The 18,239-nt window shown below is 35.2% G+C and overlaps 2 protein-coding genes and 2 pseudogenes across 2 annotated transcripts; 2 read left to right on the top strand and 2 right to left on the bottom strand.

Moving 5' to 3' along the window:
* Positions 1-1,254: 1,254 nt before the first annotated feature.
* LOC120186051 lies at positions 1,255-2,138 on the bottom strand (annotated as a pseudogene).
* Positions 2,139-2,564: 426 nt separating this feature from the next.
* Positions 2,565-10,908, bottom strand: LOC120186067 (annotated as a pseudogene).
* LOC120186063 (protein 108-like) lies at positions 7,883-8,185 on the top strand. Its single transcript, XM_039190110.1, has one exon. The coding sequence runs from the start codon at positions 7,883-7,885 to the stop codon at positions 8,183-8,185; it is 303 nt and encodes a 100-aa protein (XP_039046041.1).
* Positions 10,909-14,147: 3,239 nt separating the features above from the next.
* LOC120186055 (berberine bridge enzyme-like 18) lies at positions 14,148-15,757 on the top strand. Its single transcript, XM_039190104.1, has one exon. It carries the CDS (start codon positions 14,148-14,150, stop codon positions 15,720-15,722), a length of 1,575 nt encoding a protein of 524 aa, XP_039046035.1. The 3' UTR covers positions 15,723-15,757.
* The last annotated feature ends 2,482 nt before the right edge of the window (positions 15,758-18,239 follow it).

Here is an 18,239-nt window from a genome sequence, read left to right as displayed (position 1 = left end):
AGGGAGCCAAAGAGGGAAGGATAAGCCATCCAACGGGAGTTGAAGTTGAACCAAAAGTAAATCGATTTCATCACAACCACCAGACTTTACCTGCAAGGAAAAGATACCTCTCCCATCATGAAGCTTCGTTTCATAGCTAGATCCAATGGAACAAGAAAGAAACATACGATATCATGATCTACTCCAACCTATCTATACCAGATTCAGTCTGTTGAATCACACGATTTCTGTCCATAAAACACTCGTCATAAACTAAGTGGTGTTAGCGCTTACATCTCTAGATCATGTATACAAAGATGATAAAACAATATATACATTTTTTATAATTTACGTAATTAATGGTAGTAGATCATCTGAACTCCAAAGTTGGCATGGGACTTTCTTTGCGGAACCATAACCCATGTCATTTTCTTAACCCATTTAATTTGCAATTTAATGCAAATTATTAAAATCTTGGAATCAATTTTCGTTAATGCAAATTAATTTCACTACCTCACGAGTGAGTGGGGCACAAATAAGAAGAAAAACCTAATAATTTATACGCAAAACAGCTCTAACAAATTTCAATGGCCAAGTGCCTTTCGAAGGCTACATTCTATGTTGCTCGAAACAGAAAGATGAACATGGCTTTAAATGTGTCAACTAACATAGGTTTGAAAGGCGTCATCCTAGATTAGTCTCTTTACATTACCAGACCAAATCTAAGCGTTATAACTCTTACAGCAATCACACACTAGATCGAGAAGCAATCACATAATCAATCGCCGATGATGAGTTTAGAGCAAAGAAGAAACATAATATTAGTGTAACTGGCATGAAGCTTTCTCACTACTCATGTAATGTATAGATTGATATGGATTATAGAAACTTGACTATAAACAACTTGCTTATGAGTTTAAAATATTCAAGGTCAAGCATGGGATGTTGGTACGAAGCAGACTAAGTAAAGAAGATAGATTAAAACTTTTTTGACAAGCCAAGAAACTTTCACAAGGTTTTCTTACCTGGTTGACAAATTATGATAGCACACGTTTGCTTATATGTATTATTCCTATCCCCCGTATACAATCCAAAAACTTCCTTCAAGCAATGAAAGAACATAACCGAATAGAGTCCATTTTACGCATATGTGATACTCAAAACATGTATTGCAAAATAAGTGAGTAAAGTGGCGGCCTCATGTCTTTATACCCAGCTAAGCTACAACACCAAATTTTCTCGTTGAAACAACACAAAATGCAGTCATAAACATAATCATACCTCGAGTGGGTCAGTCTCTCCCTCCAACTCGACCATAACAGGAGCATTCATACTGCTCAGCAAACAACATGAAATAGAATTGTTGAAGCATATCACAAAGCAAATAAGAGAATCTAAAGTTATACTTAGCCAACCTGATTTGCAGGGCTCGGGTACCAAGATTCTAGCACGCTCGTATTTGGTCACGTACTTTGACGTTTTGCGAGTAGTTTTGTCTTTAGCTTCTTGGCCTCCGATGTCGTCGGTTTCAATAGGTTCCAGAGGAACATCATCATTGTCAGCGTTTTCCAAATCCTCCTCTGCTCCTTCCTGTCCACCAAACAGAAAATTCGTCCGACAGTAAGTAACTTTATAAATTACATTAGATTTCTTACAGCAAACGATGATAAAAAAAAAACTTACTTCAATCTCGAGCTCTGGTGGCTCATCCTCATATCTACAGCAACAATTTTAACAATCCCAAGTTAAGTTCTTGAGAAGCAAAAAGAAACACAAAAATATTTCAATTTTGAAGAAAAGAAAAATCAAAACAGATATGATATAAATAATATGCCCCTATGTTTTGCTTGTTTAGAAAAATTAGGGTTCATTCTCATGCCCTTATTTTAAAAAGGAAAAGACAACATATTGGTAACTGATGAGCAAAAACTAAAAAACCCAAATCGTGGATTTGCTCTGTTTATCCGAGTTTCAACAGCAACAAGGAAAAATGATGATCGAATTTTAGTATTGACTACATAAACACAAAATAGAAGAATATAGAAGTGAACAAAGAGAGAACCCCATGTCCATGTCATTATAGTCTTCGTCCGCCATTGTAGGTTCTTCCTAGAGAAAGCTAAGAGTGTCTGTATTCTCGCAGGCTTTTGGTCAAAGCTTCACTTTGGTGCTTGCTCTCCGTAAAACCCTAACCCAACAGAGAGGGTTTTGTTATAGAGTTCTCCTAAATTACAGCCTAATTCAAAGAGGATTAATGGTACTTTAGCCCCTATAGTTATAACTCTTTATCACTTTGATGCTTAAAGAAATTGTTTATTCAATTTAACCCTTACACTTTCCAACAATGATGAACGTTATCCAAATATTTTTCTTGAAGTTTTTAAATATATTTTTATAAATTTTTAACTTTTTAAATTTAACATGTATCAAATGAAATATTTTTAGAAATTTATAACCAAAAAATAAATTAAACTAATGTATAGTACGATAAAAAATAAGAGTTAAATTAAATAAGAAAATCTTTAGAGACAAATATAATAATGAAATATAATTTAAATGATCAATATACTATTTAACACTTTAAAAGACCTAATAAACCTAACTTAAACCATGTTAGAATGCTAAAGATATTTTATTAGACATAATTTCAAATTAATAATGGTAATTTTAAATTCTCGATTTTTTGAACAATCAAATTCGGGATTTTAAATATGAGATTGGAAGGTTTTTTTTAAAAAATGGACATTGGATTTTATTAATAATGGAAGGAATAAAAAATATAACGTATAAAATTATAGAGAAAATTTTGAAGATAATAGTCACCAAAATACTCGTACAAAAAAAAAGTTAAAATTAAAGATATAAAGAAAATTAAAATCTTCCAATGAAAATGAAGACCAACATCAAAACTCAGTAACATAAATAAAAACTCTTTGACTGTGTCGAATCAAACACTTGAACGAAAAGATAAATGAGTGGAGAGCGAACCAAATAATCTGACAGGCTGTTTCGCTACAGAATCTGATTACATCAGCAGACAACCTTTTACCAAAAGAGGGGATCTAACTATACGTGACCATCGACTAACCAATCAGAATATAAATATCTTGAATATTTTTGTGCGAGAACCAAAACGACTGCAGAGGTATGCGAAAAATATACTAACAACCATGAGGATCGTGCTACAAGAGAAGAAAAACGCGTGCTACAAGAGTAGAGAAAAATCATGTCACAAGGATAAAGAATCTTATTCAAAATTAAAAAGACTCAAGAAAAAAATATAAAAGACATAATATAAAAAAAGAAAGAAAAATACGACACAAAAATATTGAAAGAAAATGTCACACCCCAAATTTTTAACAACAACAACAACAACAAAACCCAATTCCCATATGTATGGGGTAAGGGGGAGGTAGGGTAGTAGGCTACCCCCAACGCCAGGTTGAGAGTAGCTTCCGTGGAAGACCTCCGGCAGTCAGAAAATTAAAAATTTAGATTAAATGCAATGCATGTATAAATAAATACATAAATACATAGCTAATCAGTATTCATATGCAGTCATTAAAATCATATGTGCGTCTGTAACTGGAATTTATCCCTGCATAATAATCCCTGCGAAAGAATCTCTGCATATAGACAGAAACATAAGATCCGGCTAATTTAAAAGAGGAAACATGAAGAGAATGATACACAGAAGTCAACGTTAGCAAGCCCAGTTCTAATCCTTCATAAATACCAATAACAGAAACGTATTAAAAGTATAAGTCATGGAAAATACTACAAAGACATTAAAAGAAGACAGAGATGATACACCCTATAGATGTGACCCACACTACTCGACTACCCTAGTCTTTAGCCTCCATATTTTCCTATCAGAGGTCATGTCTTCGGTAAGGGCTAAATCCCTCAAATCAGATCTCAAGCAGTCTTCCCACTTTTGCCTTGGTCGTCCTTTCCTTCTGGCACCGTCGACTGTAATCGACTCTACCCTCCTTACCGCATCCGACGGTAGTCGCCTAAGGACATGCCCAAACCACCGTAGTCTTCCCTCCCTCAATTTTTCGGAAACAGACACCACCCCCAAGGACATCCTAATAGCAGAGTTTGTCGTCATATCCCTCAGAGTCCTACCACATGTCCATCGAAGCATTCTCATTTCTGCGGCCTCAATCCTCCTCACGTGATCCTTCTTGGTTGCCCAACATTCTGATCCATACAACAGCGCTGGTCTTATTGCCATTCTATAAAATTTTCCCTTAAGTTTTAGAGGGACCTTCTTGTCACACAGAACTCCAGTAGCGGCCCTCCACTTTAGCCATCCCGCCTTTATACGGTGTGTAACGTCATCATCTACACCCCCATCTTTATGTATCATAGACCCTAGGTACTTGAAACAATCCTTTGAGGGGAGAACGTGTCCTTCTATGCATACTTCTACATCTTCATCATTTTGGTTCCCATTGAAGTTTGAACATACATACTCTGTCTTTTCAATATTGATCCTTAAACCTTTTTCTTCCAAAGCAGTCTTCCAGGTAGCCAGTCTACTATTCAACTCAGATTTTGTTTCAGCAACTAAGACAATGTCGTCAGCGAAAAGCATACACCATGGTACACCGTCTGGTGTCGCACAATAGATGTCGTCCATAATCAAGGCGAAGATGTAAGGGCTAAGAGCCGACCCCTGGTGGAGTCCGATTTCCACCGGGAATGCCTCGGTGTCGCCAACTGTAGTCCTGACGTAAGTAGTAGATCTACAGTACATATCACGAATCGCCCGGATATAAGCAGTTGGGATCCGTCTAGTTTCCAAAGTCTTCCAGATCGTATCGCGGGGAACACTATCATAAGCCTTCTCAAGGTCAATGAACGCCATGTGAAGATCTCTAGACTTTTCCCTATATTTCTCCATAAGCCGTCGAAGTAGATGAATCGCCTCCGTGGTAGACCTGCCTGGCATAAAGCCAAATTGGTTTTCCGAAACCCTAGTAACTTGTCTCAACCTAGCCTCTATCACCCTTTCTCATAGCTTCATGGTATGGCTGAGGAGTTTAATACCTCTGTAGTTACCACAACGTTGAGGATCTCCTTTATTTTTATAGATTGGTATCACCGTAGACTCTCTCCACTCCTCTGGCATCTTGGCAGTCTCTAAAATAATATTAAAGATGTTGGTCAACCACTTAACTCCCTCTTCTCCTAGGGCCAACCACACAGTGATAGGAATTTGATCAGGACCGACAGCTTTGTCCCTTCCCATCTTTCTAAGAGCCATTTTGACTTCCTCCAACCCAATCCTACTTGTAGAGCAGTCATTGGCCGTAGTATGATAGTCGGCTAACCCATCAACGATACTATCTCTACATGGAGAGGCACCGTCATTAAATAAGCCAAAGAAGTAACTACCCCAAACCCTCTTAATATCGTGATCTTTCGCTAAAAGAACACCATTGTTGTCCTTAATAAACCTAATGTTACCTAGATCCTTTTTCCTAATCTCCCTAGATTTTGCAAGTCTGAAGATGCCATTTTGTCCTTCCTTGGTCACACCCCAAATTTTTAAGTTTAATGTTAAATGTTTAATTAGTATATTTTAGGGACAAATTTGTGAGATCTTGAAGATTTTAGGGTTATTTTTAAAAGCTTTAAAAGTTCAAAGACCTAAACTTGGATTTGACCCTCTTCTATCATCAAAGAAAAAAATAAAATCACTCTGGTTATATCTGAACCTTAGTAAATTCTGATATAAAAGTTCCTAAATACATTTCTAGTGTATTTAAATCCTAAATGTTCTTGAAGAAGCAATTTCTAAAGGTCTAATTAAATCACTCAGCAATCGAACCCTTTTTGTAGGAATCTTATTTCTGAAATCTTATCAACTAGCAGTAGTCTGTATTTCCTTCCTAACATTTACCTAGTGCCTCCGAAAAAATATATGGATCGTTTAGTGGGTTCCCTTTGCACAAAGATATTTTATCTGGTTATAAAAAGTATGACTCTAATATCTGAAATAAAAAATCGATCTATGATCTCTATTTTGTGATATATGATATATCTAGCTCCTGATATCTTATATTACTGGTTCTATATGATCTGATTTTTTTGGGTATTGTCCCGGTAGGTTCTTGGAGTTCTAAGGTTCAACTCTGATCAAACTGGTAATTCTTTACAGACCTCATGTAACCCTTGAGTAGGCCTATAGGCCCCAAGATACTCCCTTAGGTTGGCTCTTATGCCCAATGAGCATAACGTAAGTCCTTATGGATGCAATTCGAGTATTTGGTTGGAGGGTTAACTTTGAGTTTTAAATAAAAACATGATCTCTGATCTCTGTTTTCTGATACAAATTATTTCTAGCTCATGATTTCTAATATTAATGATACTGTCTGAAACTGTTTTATTTGGTCATTGTCTAGGTAGGAGTCTGGAGTTTTGAGGTTTAACCCTGATCCATCTAGTAATTCTTTACAGACCTAAGGCGACCCTTGGGTAGGCTTATAGGCTCCAAAGTACTTCCTTAGGTTGGCTCCTACGTCCAATAGACCTAGGTTAAGTTCTTATGGATGTAGTTCTGAGGAACTGCATATGGAGTGTTCAAGTGGAGGGTATTACAGTGATTTTGAAAATCTGTTTTACTGAAATAAACTATTATTGTTTTTAAACTATGATTACATTTATTCTGATTTTGTGGGAACACACTAGACATCCTATTTTTATCTCCTAAATTTGTTTATTAGAATATTTTTCTCTAAACTGTAAGTTTCTTGACGATTACATGAAGGTTAATAGTGAAATCTCAACTCATCACCATGACTTGTATATGTCTGGATAACTAAAGAAATTTCATGCTTTACCATATACATGCTTGTCCTTTAGCATCTTCTGGTAGTTTTGTATTATTGAGCTTTCCCAAAGCTTACTCTATTACTTACCATTTCGGATTAAAGGTATTGCACCTGATGCAGTTTGACATCAGTTTGGGAGTTTGTTTGGTGCTGCTCACGGAATACGGTACAAGTGTAATTAAGAGGCATGTAGTTCACATTTGATTTTATATTGAGTCTGAGATTAGTATGATATTGTGTACGATTAATATATTGATTTTAATATGTGAATGATTTTCTGAATTTATGTTTTATTCACAAATTGTTTTATGGTTTTTAAATAGTTTATCAAAATTTTATTTTTTTAAAATTTTTATCGTGGGTCGTTTCGGTGGCCCTAATGTAACATTTCGATTCGATCGGACCATCCGTATCGGGTTGAAGGTGTTATAGAAAACTATATTGAAAGAAAAGAGAGGTTGTAAGGTTATTTAAGCACGAGTATAAAGACTAAAAACAATAAAACATAGTTAAACAAGCAAGTCCGCGTCCACCTAACAAATAACAAAAACAATTACAACCTTACAAACATAAAAATTTAATACATAGAGGTATAAACAGGGAATCAATATTATACTTATCAGTTGTATATATTAGTTTTAAACCGGTAAATGTCGATTCATTTTAATTAGTATTGATATAGATATTTGAAGATTCGGTTGTATAAAATTTTAGTATTTTAAATAATTTTTTTTGTGAAATTATATTTAAAAATTAATATAGTTATTAAAATAAATTAGTAAACATAATTAATAATCTTACTATTTATATTTTATATCAATATAATTGATGTATATTTACACCATATATATTACATATGAAAACAGACTGTAAAATTCTTTCCAAATTTACAAATGAATCCTTCAACTGTTCTGAAATGAACAAAGTTACGATGTGCTAAAAACTTTAAGACAGGAAACTCACACAATCAACATTCAAATTTTACAACTATAAAATCTCTAAAACTCCATTGGATAAAATCTCACAACTGAACAAGAAATCAATAGAGATCATAAACCATGGTAAGTCTCAAGTCACTGGTATCTCTCAGTTCGTATTCCCCCGCTGCAGCGCTACTCATGTTGGTGGTTGCAGTGGCAGTGCTGCAGAGCCAGACGGTAGAGTCACAAAGCTGCCCGACCGAGCTGGCGAGCCTGAACGTCTGCACACCGTTCGTGGTGCCCGGTGGGGCAGTGACCGCCCCGAGCATTGACTGCTGCAATGCCCTCCAATCTGTGCACCATGACTTCCTCTACAGCACTCTCCAGATCGCCTCCCGACTCACTTCTCAATGCAATATCCCACCACTCACCTGTGCTTGATGGATTAATATGCAAAACTGTGCTGCATAATATGTAGAAATAAGGTCGTGATTTTCATCTTCTGTCTGTTTTTGCTTTAATTGCTAGCAATGGAGCTCAAAGTAAACTTTATTAGCATTGAGAAATAAATTTTACCTTTCGGTTTAATAGTAATAATTGAGTTTTTGATTCACACTAATCTCAAATTTAACCTAAATACTTATCAGAAAATCCCATGGCACCCACAAGCCAGTAACGCGACAAAATCTGCATTTGAGCAGTATATTTAACGCAGACAGGCAAAATCGAAACCTAGTTCTTACATAATAACTGTCACGGAATCTAGCGGGCGACAGCCTACAAGACTGATTCTTATATATTTATAAAATAATCTAACAGAAAACATAACTATTTATTATGATTCGGCAGTTTCTCTTCTTATATATTTGTAAAAAAAGGTCGTGGTCCACACATCATAATATATTTGTAAAATAACCCGACATAGTTATCTTCTTCTTGGGGCAGTTTCTCTCTGGGCATTGAAGTACACCGCTGCAACTGGGAGGCCCAAACCGTTCTCGATTGAGAAACTCCTGGTGTTGAAGTAATCTCTCGAAGACGGTGGACTCACCGTTCTTCTTCCTCTCTGTTTGAACAGTATGAATACGTATCTGTGGATGCCGACTGCCGGATTATAAATTTAGTGAGATAAAATGTTATATAAATTATTCATTGATTTAGTGAGATAAAATGTTAGATCTTTTAAATAATGTTAAAGCTATAATTTTAATGTCATAAATGAAATAGGTTAGATTGAAATATTCATCATAATGAGCATATATATTACTATCCAAATTATTATTCATTATATCTACTATTAGCAACAAACAATTTAAATAACACCACAAAATAATTATTACTACAATTAATCACATATAAAGTTCCAAATATTGTTTACATATTACTTCTACTAAATGTTTATACATTTTTTTCACTTTAAGTTGTATATATTTTAAAATCTACATCCAATATAAAGGTTTGTAGCTTTGTTCCTTTCCAAACTAATGAATAAGATTGAGAGAGGAGTTGTTTTAATCTTATTCTAAAGAGAGAGAAAAAGGGCAAGATGTCCAGATGTACGTGGGGAAATCATGGCAGCCAACCACACAGAATTATCTGATGATTAAGGATGGACCTAGGCAGGCGGGTGGTGGAAATAATTTAAAACTATTACATATTATAGATTTTAACTATATATATATATAATTAAAAAAATTATTTTCATCTTTTAAAATTTTATAAATTAAAATTTTTTCTTTATATATTTTAAATCTAAATTTATCCCTTTTAACATAAAATCTTACTTTCATCATGTTGCATGAGAATAAATCCCTATGAATTCGACACGTTGTTTTCATTTTCCCAGAATATTTTCTTTGGTCTGACAGAGAATTGGAACAGTACTAGAAAGTTTCAGGGTTCCTAGATTCTCTCGACTAACAGACATTGCTTTTTTCTTCAGCTGCTTCCTCGACGATCAGCATGGATCCATGAAAGAATACATGGTTTTAACACGTGTTTCGTCCCAGGTTCGGATCCACAACCTAACCTATACCCGAACCAAAAGTTCAATTGCAGACCCTCTGATTAGCTCGGTGCAACTGCCGAAGCCACGGCGCGTCTTGTATCCCGCGATCATTGTTACGCCCCAGGTTCTCGCAATCCAACGGCTCCAATTTGATCATCTCACTCTCACCGGGCTGCTGCAGATGTAAATGTGTCTCGTCCACCCCCTCCGGCGGCGCCGCTGCCGGTGGTACGCCTTCCACTAATTCCCTTGCGCGTTTCGCCGCTCCTCCGATTGGAACGCCAAACAACCTCGGACTCATTTCTTCATCCACCGATCCTTCTCCTATGCACGACAACCGCTTTGACGGCAACAAGTCTAACGGTTTCGTCGCCGGAGAACTGCTCTCCGACTGAGAAGCGTAATTTGACATCAAACTGCATATATTATTGCACAAGCTCTTCATCTCAGCTAATTGTTTGTTGAGCTGCACGTTCTCTTTCCTCAATTTGTCGTTTTCTCTCGGCCACAACGGTCCCTGCTTGGCTCAGCCTAGTAGGCGATGAGCCCGATGAAATAACCGGGGATTGCTGGTCTCCGGAATTCGAAGGAGATATAATAGGTTTTGCAACTGGAATCGCCGCGATTGTAACCGGCATAACCGTAACAGCCGCTGCAGTTGGCGACGAAATCTTCCGACGTTGGATTTCGCACAAAAGTCGCTTTTCACCTCGTTGGAAATAATCGTTGGAAAATTCCCATCGATCTGGCACCAGTTTTCTAAATCCCTAAAACAAAGCAACAAAAAAATCAACAAAAAAATTTCCAAAAAAGATATCGCTCGCATAGAATTAAAATCAAGAGATTCTTTTGTTTGGCTCACATAAGTATTGAGCTGACGAACGAAACTAGAGAAATTGTTATGCTTGAAATATTTAGGAAGCAAATCTCGAGCAAAAACCGTGGGGTTCCAAACGATGAAAGTATATCCGTCGTCGTTCCACGAAATCACGTCGTCGATCGTATGATCATCGACTAATTGGTAAGTTTTAGTCAAGAACGGTGTGGGGATAGACCTTTTCGAGTCCGTCACGGCGTCTCCGTTCTGCTCTACCGGTGGCGGAGCCATCACTGAAACGATAATAGTAATAATAATAATAACTCCTCAAAGAAGATTCCCTGCGACGTCTGGTTGTTTCCGGATGTGAGAAATCTGATTGTTAATTTCTAGAATGTTCAGATTTCACAAGGGAAGTTGAATTAAAATAAAAATGAAACGACCAAGGAAGAAAAAACAAAGGAAAAGTGAATGGAGCGGAAGAAGAGATGAAACAACGAGAAGCTACGTTACGTCTCGTCGAGAAACTTCCTTGCCGATGTTATTCTTTGTACGTGGCACGGCATGAGTGGGTACCACTTTTTTTATTGTTATCTTGAAAATTATAAATATTTTATTATGGACCAGACCAATAATTTTAAATATTTTTAAAAATCTTATTTAATAAAAATTAAAAATATATAATTCTATACAATAATTTCTTGAATAACATATATTACATAATAATTGAACTATTATTGTTTAACATAAAATAAATGTCAAAATAATGTTTAAAAATTTAAAATAAATATAAAATGTATGAATCTATTCATTTTAATTGAGTCACTTGAAATCAAAACAAAAAAACTATATGTTTAGCTCGGTGGTTCAGAGAGAAGGGCAGATTGAAACTACCAGGTCCTCTATCTATCCAAAGTCCCCATGTGTATCATAACAGTTTATGCGCCTCATAATTTTTTACCTTTCGATTTTCATTTAAACTAATTTGAATTAAAGAAATTATGTAGGAGTATTAGGTTGAACTAATTTATCTGCATCTAAATTACCTCCTTCTTTCATCATTCAAAAATATAAATTTCAGAAGATTTTAATTCAGTCTAAATCTGATTCGATAAGATAAAAATAAATATACACACCTACACCTATTCTACGTCGGCCTATAATTTTTTTTTTTTTGTTATAACCCGGAAAGATGGAAACTAGTGCAATATAACGCTTCTTGTGTCCGCAGCCAAGAAAAGGAACACCTCAGCCGGAGGAGAATCAAAAGCAACAAGTTCATCGAGACTACATCCTACCTTTCAAAGAGCATTAGCACAGATATTGTTCTCACGATAATTACGCTGGATTTTTAAGATTCAATTGTGAGCTTCGAGGTTTCGAATGTTCTCAATGATAGTTCCCAAAGGATGTAACGAGCCATCGCCATTTTCAACAAGTTGGAGAACCACTTCAGCATCGATTTCACACACAATTTGTTGTATCCATATTTCCAAACAAGTGGTAACCGGTGGTCCGTATGCCGTAAAGCTCAACCGCTTCATTAGTGCATATTCCCAAATGAGCCGTAAAGCCCGTAGTCCAATCTCTGGTTTTGTTTCTTAAGAGAGCACTTATATTAAAAAGTTAGGCTAAAGTATATAAATAGTCCCCGTACTCTTAGGACACTTGCATTTTGGTCACCCAACTTTTGAAACTTGCAATACATTTATCGAATTTTTAGTTCGTTTTCAGTAAGGTCCATGTCGTTACCTATCGTTACTTTTTTCCTGACGTGGCACTTCCCTTTAAACCCCTCCTCCTCCTCTTTTATCTCTCGTTCACCCCATCTCCGATCAACAGTGGCTCACGCTGCTATCACCATCGTCACCGCCTAACCACACCCGACCCTCGATTCATAATCACCGTCCACCATTCACCCCAAAATCGCGAGAAGACCTCAACGCCTTTTTTTCTATTTTTAATCAATGGCAGACGGAGGAGGGACGGCGGCGAGAGGGCAAGACCGTTTGGGTTTTGGCTGGTATAATGTGAGGACTCCAATGGTGGTAGCGGTGTGGCGAACGAACAACCCAATCAGTCGAAAATAGATGAAAACAAAAGAGGCATTGGGGTTTTTCGATGAGATTCGGGGCCCTCTTCACGGAGAACAAAGGTGAGTCTCGACAAGTAGCTAGTGGGGTTTTGGTCGGAATGGAGCGGCGCTCCTACTGGTACCGATGGTAACAGTTACCGACGATCGACGACGAAGATCGAGATGGGTCTTTGAACAATCTTCTCTTGATTTGAGTTGAATGGTGGAATGCGAATATGAATCGAGGGTCGGGAGGCAACGCCGGTGACGATGGTGATAGCGGTGTGAGCCACCGCTAACCGGAGGTGGGATGAACGAGAAGAAGAAGAAGAAGAATGGGGGTTTGACAGGAGTTAAGTGTTGCATTAGTAAAAACTAACGGGAGGTAACGACATAGACCTTGCTGAAAACGAACTAAAAGTTTGATGACTATATTGTAAGCTTCAAAAGTTGGGTGACCAAAATACAAACACCAAAATTCGAAAACTATTTATATACTTTACCCTAAAAGTTAATGTATACTTAAGAATATTCAAACCAATGATTAATTGAGAGAAAGTGTTAGGACAATGTACCTCCTAAAATTTTATAAATTCTTATATATTTTAAATATTTTCTTTATATTTTTATTAGTAATAAAATTTTATACTTTCAAAATCTTATAATTTCACATCAAATCAACAATCTTTAAAATATTACAATAACATCAATATAAACTTTGATTTATCTTGTCCGGGGTATAATCATGAAGCTTGTTATTAAAAAAAAAACAATTGATAGTTTATTGATGTTCGATCAAAATTCTTTATTTTAATAAAATTATGTTTATTGTGAAAAAATATCAATATAATCTAAGTCTTATTAAACCATTACTCGTTTCCTTTGAAAAGTCAAAATTTAGTAAGGTGGTTAGGAATTTTCTTTCTACAAAAGAATTTGACTTTGATCGAGTTACTCCATTAAACATGTTTTCTTTTAATAGGAGTTATTAAACATGTTAAAATCTCGTATTTGATATTTATTATTTATAAAAACAATATTATTATTTGATTGCATGATCATTGTTACCGTTGTCTTTGTTATTTATACTTGAAACCGTGCCCTAATGTTGATGTTAAAGTATTCACGTAAACTAAAATAAATAAATAAAATGTTGGGTATGTCCAACTTTTTTTTTTAGATAATACAGATTAGTTTGCTGAGTTATGATCCTCAGCACCCCAATCGATTGTCCCTTGGGGAACGGATCAGCCACTTTATTCACCTCTCGACGTATACGATAAATCTTCGAAACTCAGTTCCTGTTCACGGATCAGCAGGCCGATGGTGTTTCCAGAATTAATTTGGTTGATCCAACTTTTTAAATATGGTAGGTCCAACCTTTTTTTTGGTCTAAATACAACTGTTTTTTTTTGTAGGTCCAACTTTACATTATATGTACTACTATAAATATGGTAACTTCAACTTCGTTTTTCACAACTAACAAGTTTTTTTTAAAAAAAAAATGAAATTCCCTTATTGCTCATCGATCGCCTTTGTTTTCGCCATCCTCTTGATCTCATTTTCTTGGGCGATCGAAGCTCATTCACATGAGAAATTTCTTCAATGTCTCTTTCTTCACTTGAACGATTCATCTCTCATTTCTAACCTCATTTACACACAACGCCATAATGCATATTCATCCATATTGGAATCTTCCATCCAAAACCTTAGGTTCACTACAAACGCTACCGCCAAGCCTTTCGTCATTGTCACACCTTCGCATGCATCCCATATCAAAGCAACGATCCATTGTTCGAAGCTACATGGTTTGCAGATCCGAACTCGAAGCGGCGGTCATGACGCGGAAGGTCTTTCGTACGTTTCTGACGAACGGTTTGTGGTGGTCGATTTGGTTAATCTTCGTTCAGTTGACGTTGACGTCGAGAATGGCAGTGCAAGGGTGGAAGCCGGTGCAACGATAGGTGATCTCCAGTACAGGATTGCTGAAAAAAGTAGAACCCTCGGCTTTCCAACTGGTACTTGCCATACCGTAGGCGTTGGAGGATACATTAGTGGAGGAGGGCATGGCCCTTTGTGCCGAAAATATGGTCTCGCCGCCGATAACATCATTGATGCTCAACTGATCAATGCTAACAGCGAAATTCTCGACAGAAAATCGATGGGGGAAGATCTGTTTTGGGCAATCCGAGGCGGTGGTGGAGGTGGCTTCGGGATCGTTCTTGACTGGAAAATAAAATTAGTTCAGGTTCCGTCAACGGTGACTGTTTTCACTCTCACGAAGACCTCACAACAAAATGCAACCAAACTCATCCATCAATGGCAATTTGTTGCACCTAATCTTCCCGAAGATTTACTCATTTTCCTCACCATATCTGGTGATGGAAATGGATCAATTCAAGCCACGTTTAGAGGTTTGTTTCTGGGCAGGGCTGATAATCTCGTTTCATTGATGGCGGAAAGGTTTTCCGAGCTTGGATTAGTGAAAGAAGACTGTACCGAAATGAGTTGGATTCAATCCGTTGTTTACTTTGCTCAATTCCCTATAGAACCCATAGAGATTCTGCTGGATAGGAATGCATCAGCAAAATCGTATTTTAAAGTGAAATCCGACTACGTGAAACGACCGATCCCGGAATTTGTATTCAAGGCAATGGGGCGATGGTTTGCAGAAGAAGAAGGAAGAAGCGCGTCGATCAACTTTGTCCCCTACGGTGGAAGAATGGGTGAAATCCCGGAAACTGAAACTCCATTTCCCCATAGAGCTGGCGTCCTTTACGACGTCATGTACGTTACGGGTGAAGTGGAAGAGATTTTGGATGTCCAAAAGTATATAAATTGGATCCGAAGATTTTATCGTTATATGACTCCTTATGTTTCCAAATCTCCACGAGAAGCTTACATTAATTACCGGGACTTAGACATCGGAGTTAACGATGAACACAAGACAGGTTACGATCAATCGAGCACTTGGGGTTTTAAATATTTTAAGGACAACTTTGAGAAATTAGTGAAGGTGAAGTCGTTGGTTGATCCTGAAAATTTCTTCAAGCATGAACAAAGCATACCTTCGATCTAGTGTAGGAGAAGAAACTTCATCGGGGTTATTATTAGTTTATTCAGTACAATCAAGACTTGAATTAATGTTTTGTTTATTCAAACCAAGTGTCAGCTTTAAACACTTTGTATAACTTCATTGATGAAAATTGGAAGGAAAGTGACGTAGGAAGAGTTTCTCTCCCTTCATCTGAAAGGTTAAGTCGATTGATTATATATCCCACATACGTCATCTAACTTTTAAAATACTTCTATTTTAGTCACCAAATACTAAAATATCACTCTATTTGATTAAATAAAACTCTCTTTTGATTTATAAATAAGAGTAAAATCTATTCATTTACTACTTTTTTTTATAATTGCTAAAGGAATATTTCTCAACAATGATTTTTCATTTTGAGATTAGTTTGTCAAAAAATTACTTATTAATTATTATTTTCGAACAGTAAATACGATCCATCGGACTAGTCGGGCCGGCCATGGATAGTCAACTATCTTCTTGGTCCAGAGTTATACCCGGAATAAAATTGTTTAGTCCAAGTCAAGTTCACACAAAATAATCTTGTATTATCTTCTTGGTCCAAATTTATTACAAGTATCAATTTAAACATGAATTCAGCTACACTGAAAAATCATTTATTACCTTATCAATATAAATAATAGATTTGCACTGAATAATCATATTTGTATTATCTTATTAATTCAATATTTTAAACCTTTTAATAAATAAACCTAATTTTAATATTAAGTCAAATAAGACTGCTATACCTAAAATTTTCATGGGTTTGGTAAGACTTTTACAACATAACTTGCTTACTTGAAATACTGCCATACATAAATGGCTAAAAATATAAGTTTAAGGAATTTTTAATGTATAAATTAATAAGGAAAATTCTACAATGCTCAACGAGTACCGATAAACACTGATGAACATTATTAATTTAATTTATAAAAATTTAAAATTCTAAATGCCTCAACGTATAATTATAAATTAGTTGAAAATTTAAAGGTAAATCATTTAAAATAAAAGGTAAATTATACAATGACCACCTAACTATTGCCCCTTTTATTTTGATCACCATTTTTTAAATTTTATCAATCATGTCACTCAACTATTTAAATGCATTCAATTAAGCCACTTATCATTAATATTTAACGAAAAAACTGATATGGGAGTTAAAATATTTGATATTATTACACATTTGATCCATGTTACTTATATATTCTATCGATTTGGTCTTAATTTTAATAATTAAAATAATCTTAACCCTCAAATCAAATGGTGCCAAAGTAGTCTTTATTCATCTTATTCTTTCAATCTATAGGAAAAAAACGAAGAAAGAAAAGAAAAGAAAGTTTACAAAAATTCATTGCATTTTTGAGAAATTAAAAAAAAACATCTATATTAAGTAAAATCAAAATTTAAACTCTTAAAATTAAATAAAAACAATTAGATTTTACTTATGATGTGACGAATTAGGTGAAAGTAAAGTTATAATACTTGGATAGCCGAGTAACAAAAAATAAATATTTTTAAACAAACGGTCAAAAAGTAATTACAAAATAAAACATCTAATTTAAACTACTAAAATCATTGAAATATATAATTTAAACACATGAATTTGTTACACTAATTATTTTGCGTGTATCAATGTAAAATATAATACTTTACGCTAAAAAACGAAGCACATGGAGAAATGTTGGCCCGTCTCATCATAAAGCATTGGCATGTTTATTTTACTTTATTATTAGAAATAATAAAAGCCGATAAAGAGAACATTAAAATTGTATTGGCTCGCATTACATTGGATTCCTATCCAATTAACTACTTTGACATATTTGAGGGTTAAATTTATTTTAATTTATTAAAATTGAGATCAAATTGATAGAATATATAAGTAACTGTGGTTAAATGTGTAATTATACCAATTATTTTAACTGTCACATTAACTTTGCCGTTAAATATTAACGATAAGTGGTTTTATTGAATGCATGTAAATAGTACTTGAGTGATCTGATTGATAAAATTTCAAAAATGATGGCCAAAATAAAAAGGGCAATAGTTAGGTCATCAATGATATAGTTACCTTTTATTTTAAATAATTTACCTTTAAATTTTAACTAATTTATAATTATACATTGAGTCCTTTAAAATTTTAACGTTTTATAAATTAATTTATCAGTACTCATCATTAGTGGTGTTCATCGCGATACGTCGAAGGCAAAAGAATCATCCACATAATAATCGGTGTCAAGGCTCTTGATTTTGGAGAGTAGACCATCATGGTTCCTTGAAACCATAAAATATACTTTAATTGACTTTATTTTAAATTTTGTTATTTTTTTAACAGTTTAGTCAGTTTTTTGCCAACCTAATTGACGTAACCGTCCTTTGGGTGACCCCTGAATCGAGTTCCGATTTAAATTGATGTGTTGGAGCCGCCATTGATCATTTTAAATTATGTTGATCGAATACCTAAACTTACCTTCTATATGCTCTAAGATTTACCAGAAATTAATCGGATTCGGGTGTCGATAA

The sequence above is a fragment of the Hibiscus syriacus genome, unplaced genomic scaffold, assembly GCF_006381635.1.
Source record: "Hibiscus syriacus cultivar Baekdansim isolate YM2019G1 unplaced genomic scaffold, ASM638163v2 tig00113157_pilon, whole genome shotgun sequence".
Classification (NCBI taxonomy): Eukaryota; Viridiplantae; Streptophyta; class Magnoliopsida; order Malvales; family Malvaceae; genus Hibiscus; species Hibiscus syriacus.
This window is presented reverse-complemented; position numbering and strand designations above follow the sequence as displayed.

What these genes read in the sequence shown, in the direction of transcription:
- LOC120186063 (XM_039190110.1), top strand. Translation starts at nt 7,883, where the DNA reads ATGGTAAGTCTCAAGTCACTGGTATCTCTCAGTTCGTATTCCCCCGCT.
- LOC120186055 (XM_039190104.1), top strand. Translation starts at nt 14,148, where the DNA reads ATGAAATTCCCTTATTGCTCATCGATCGCCTTTGTTTTCGCCATCCTC.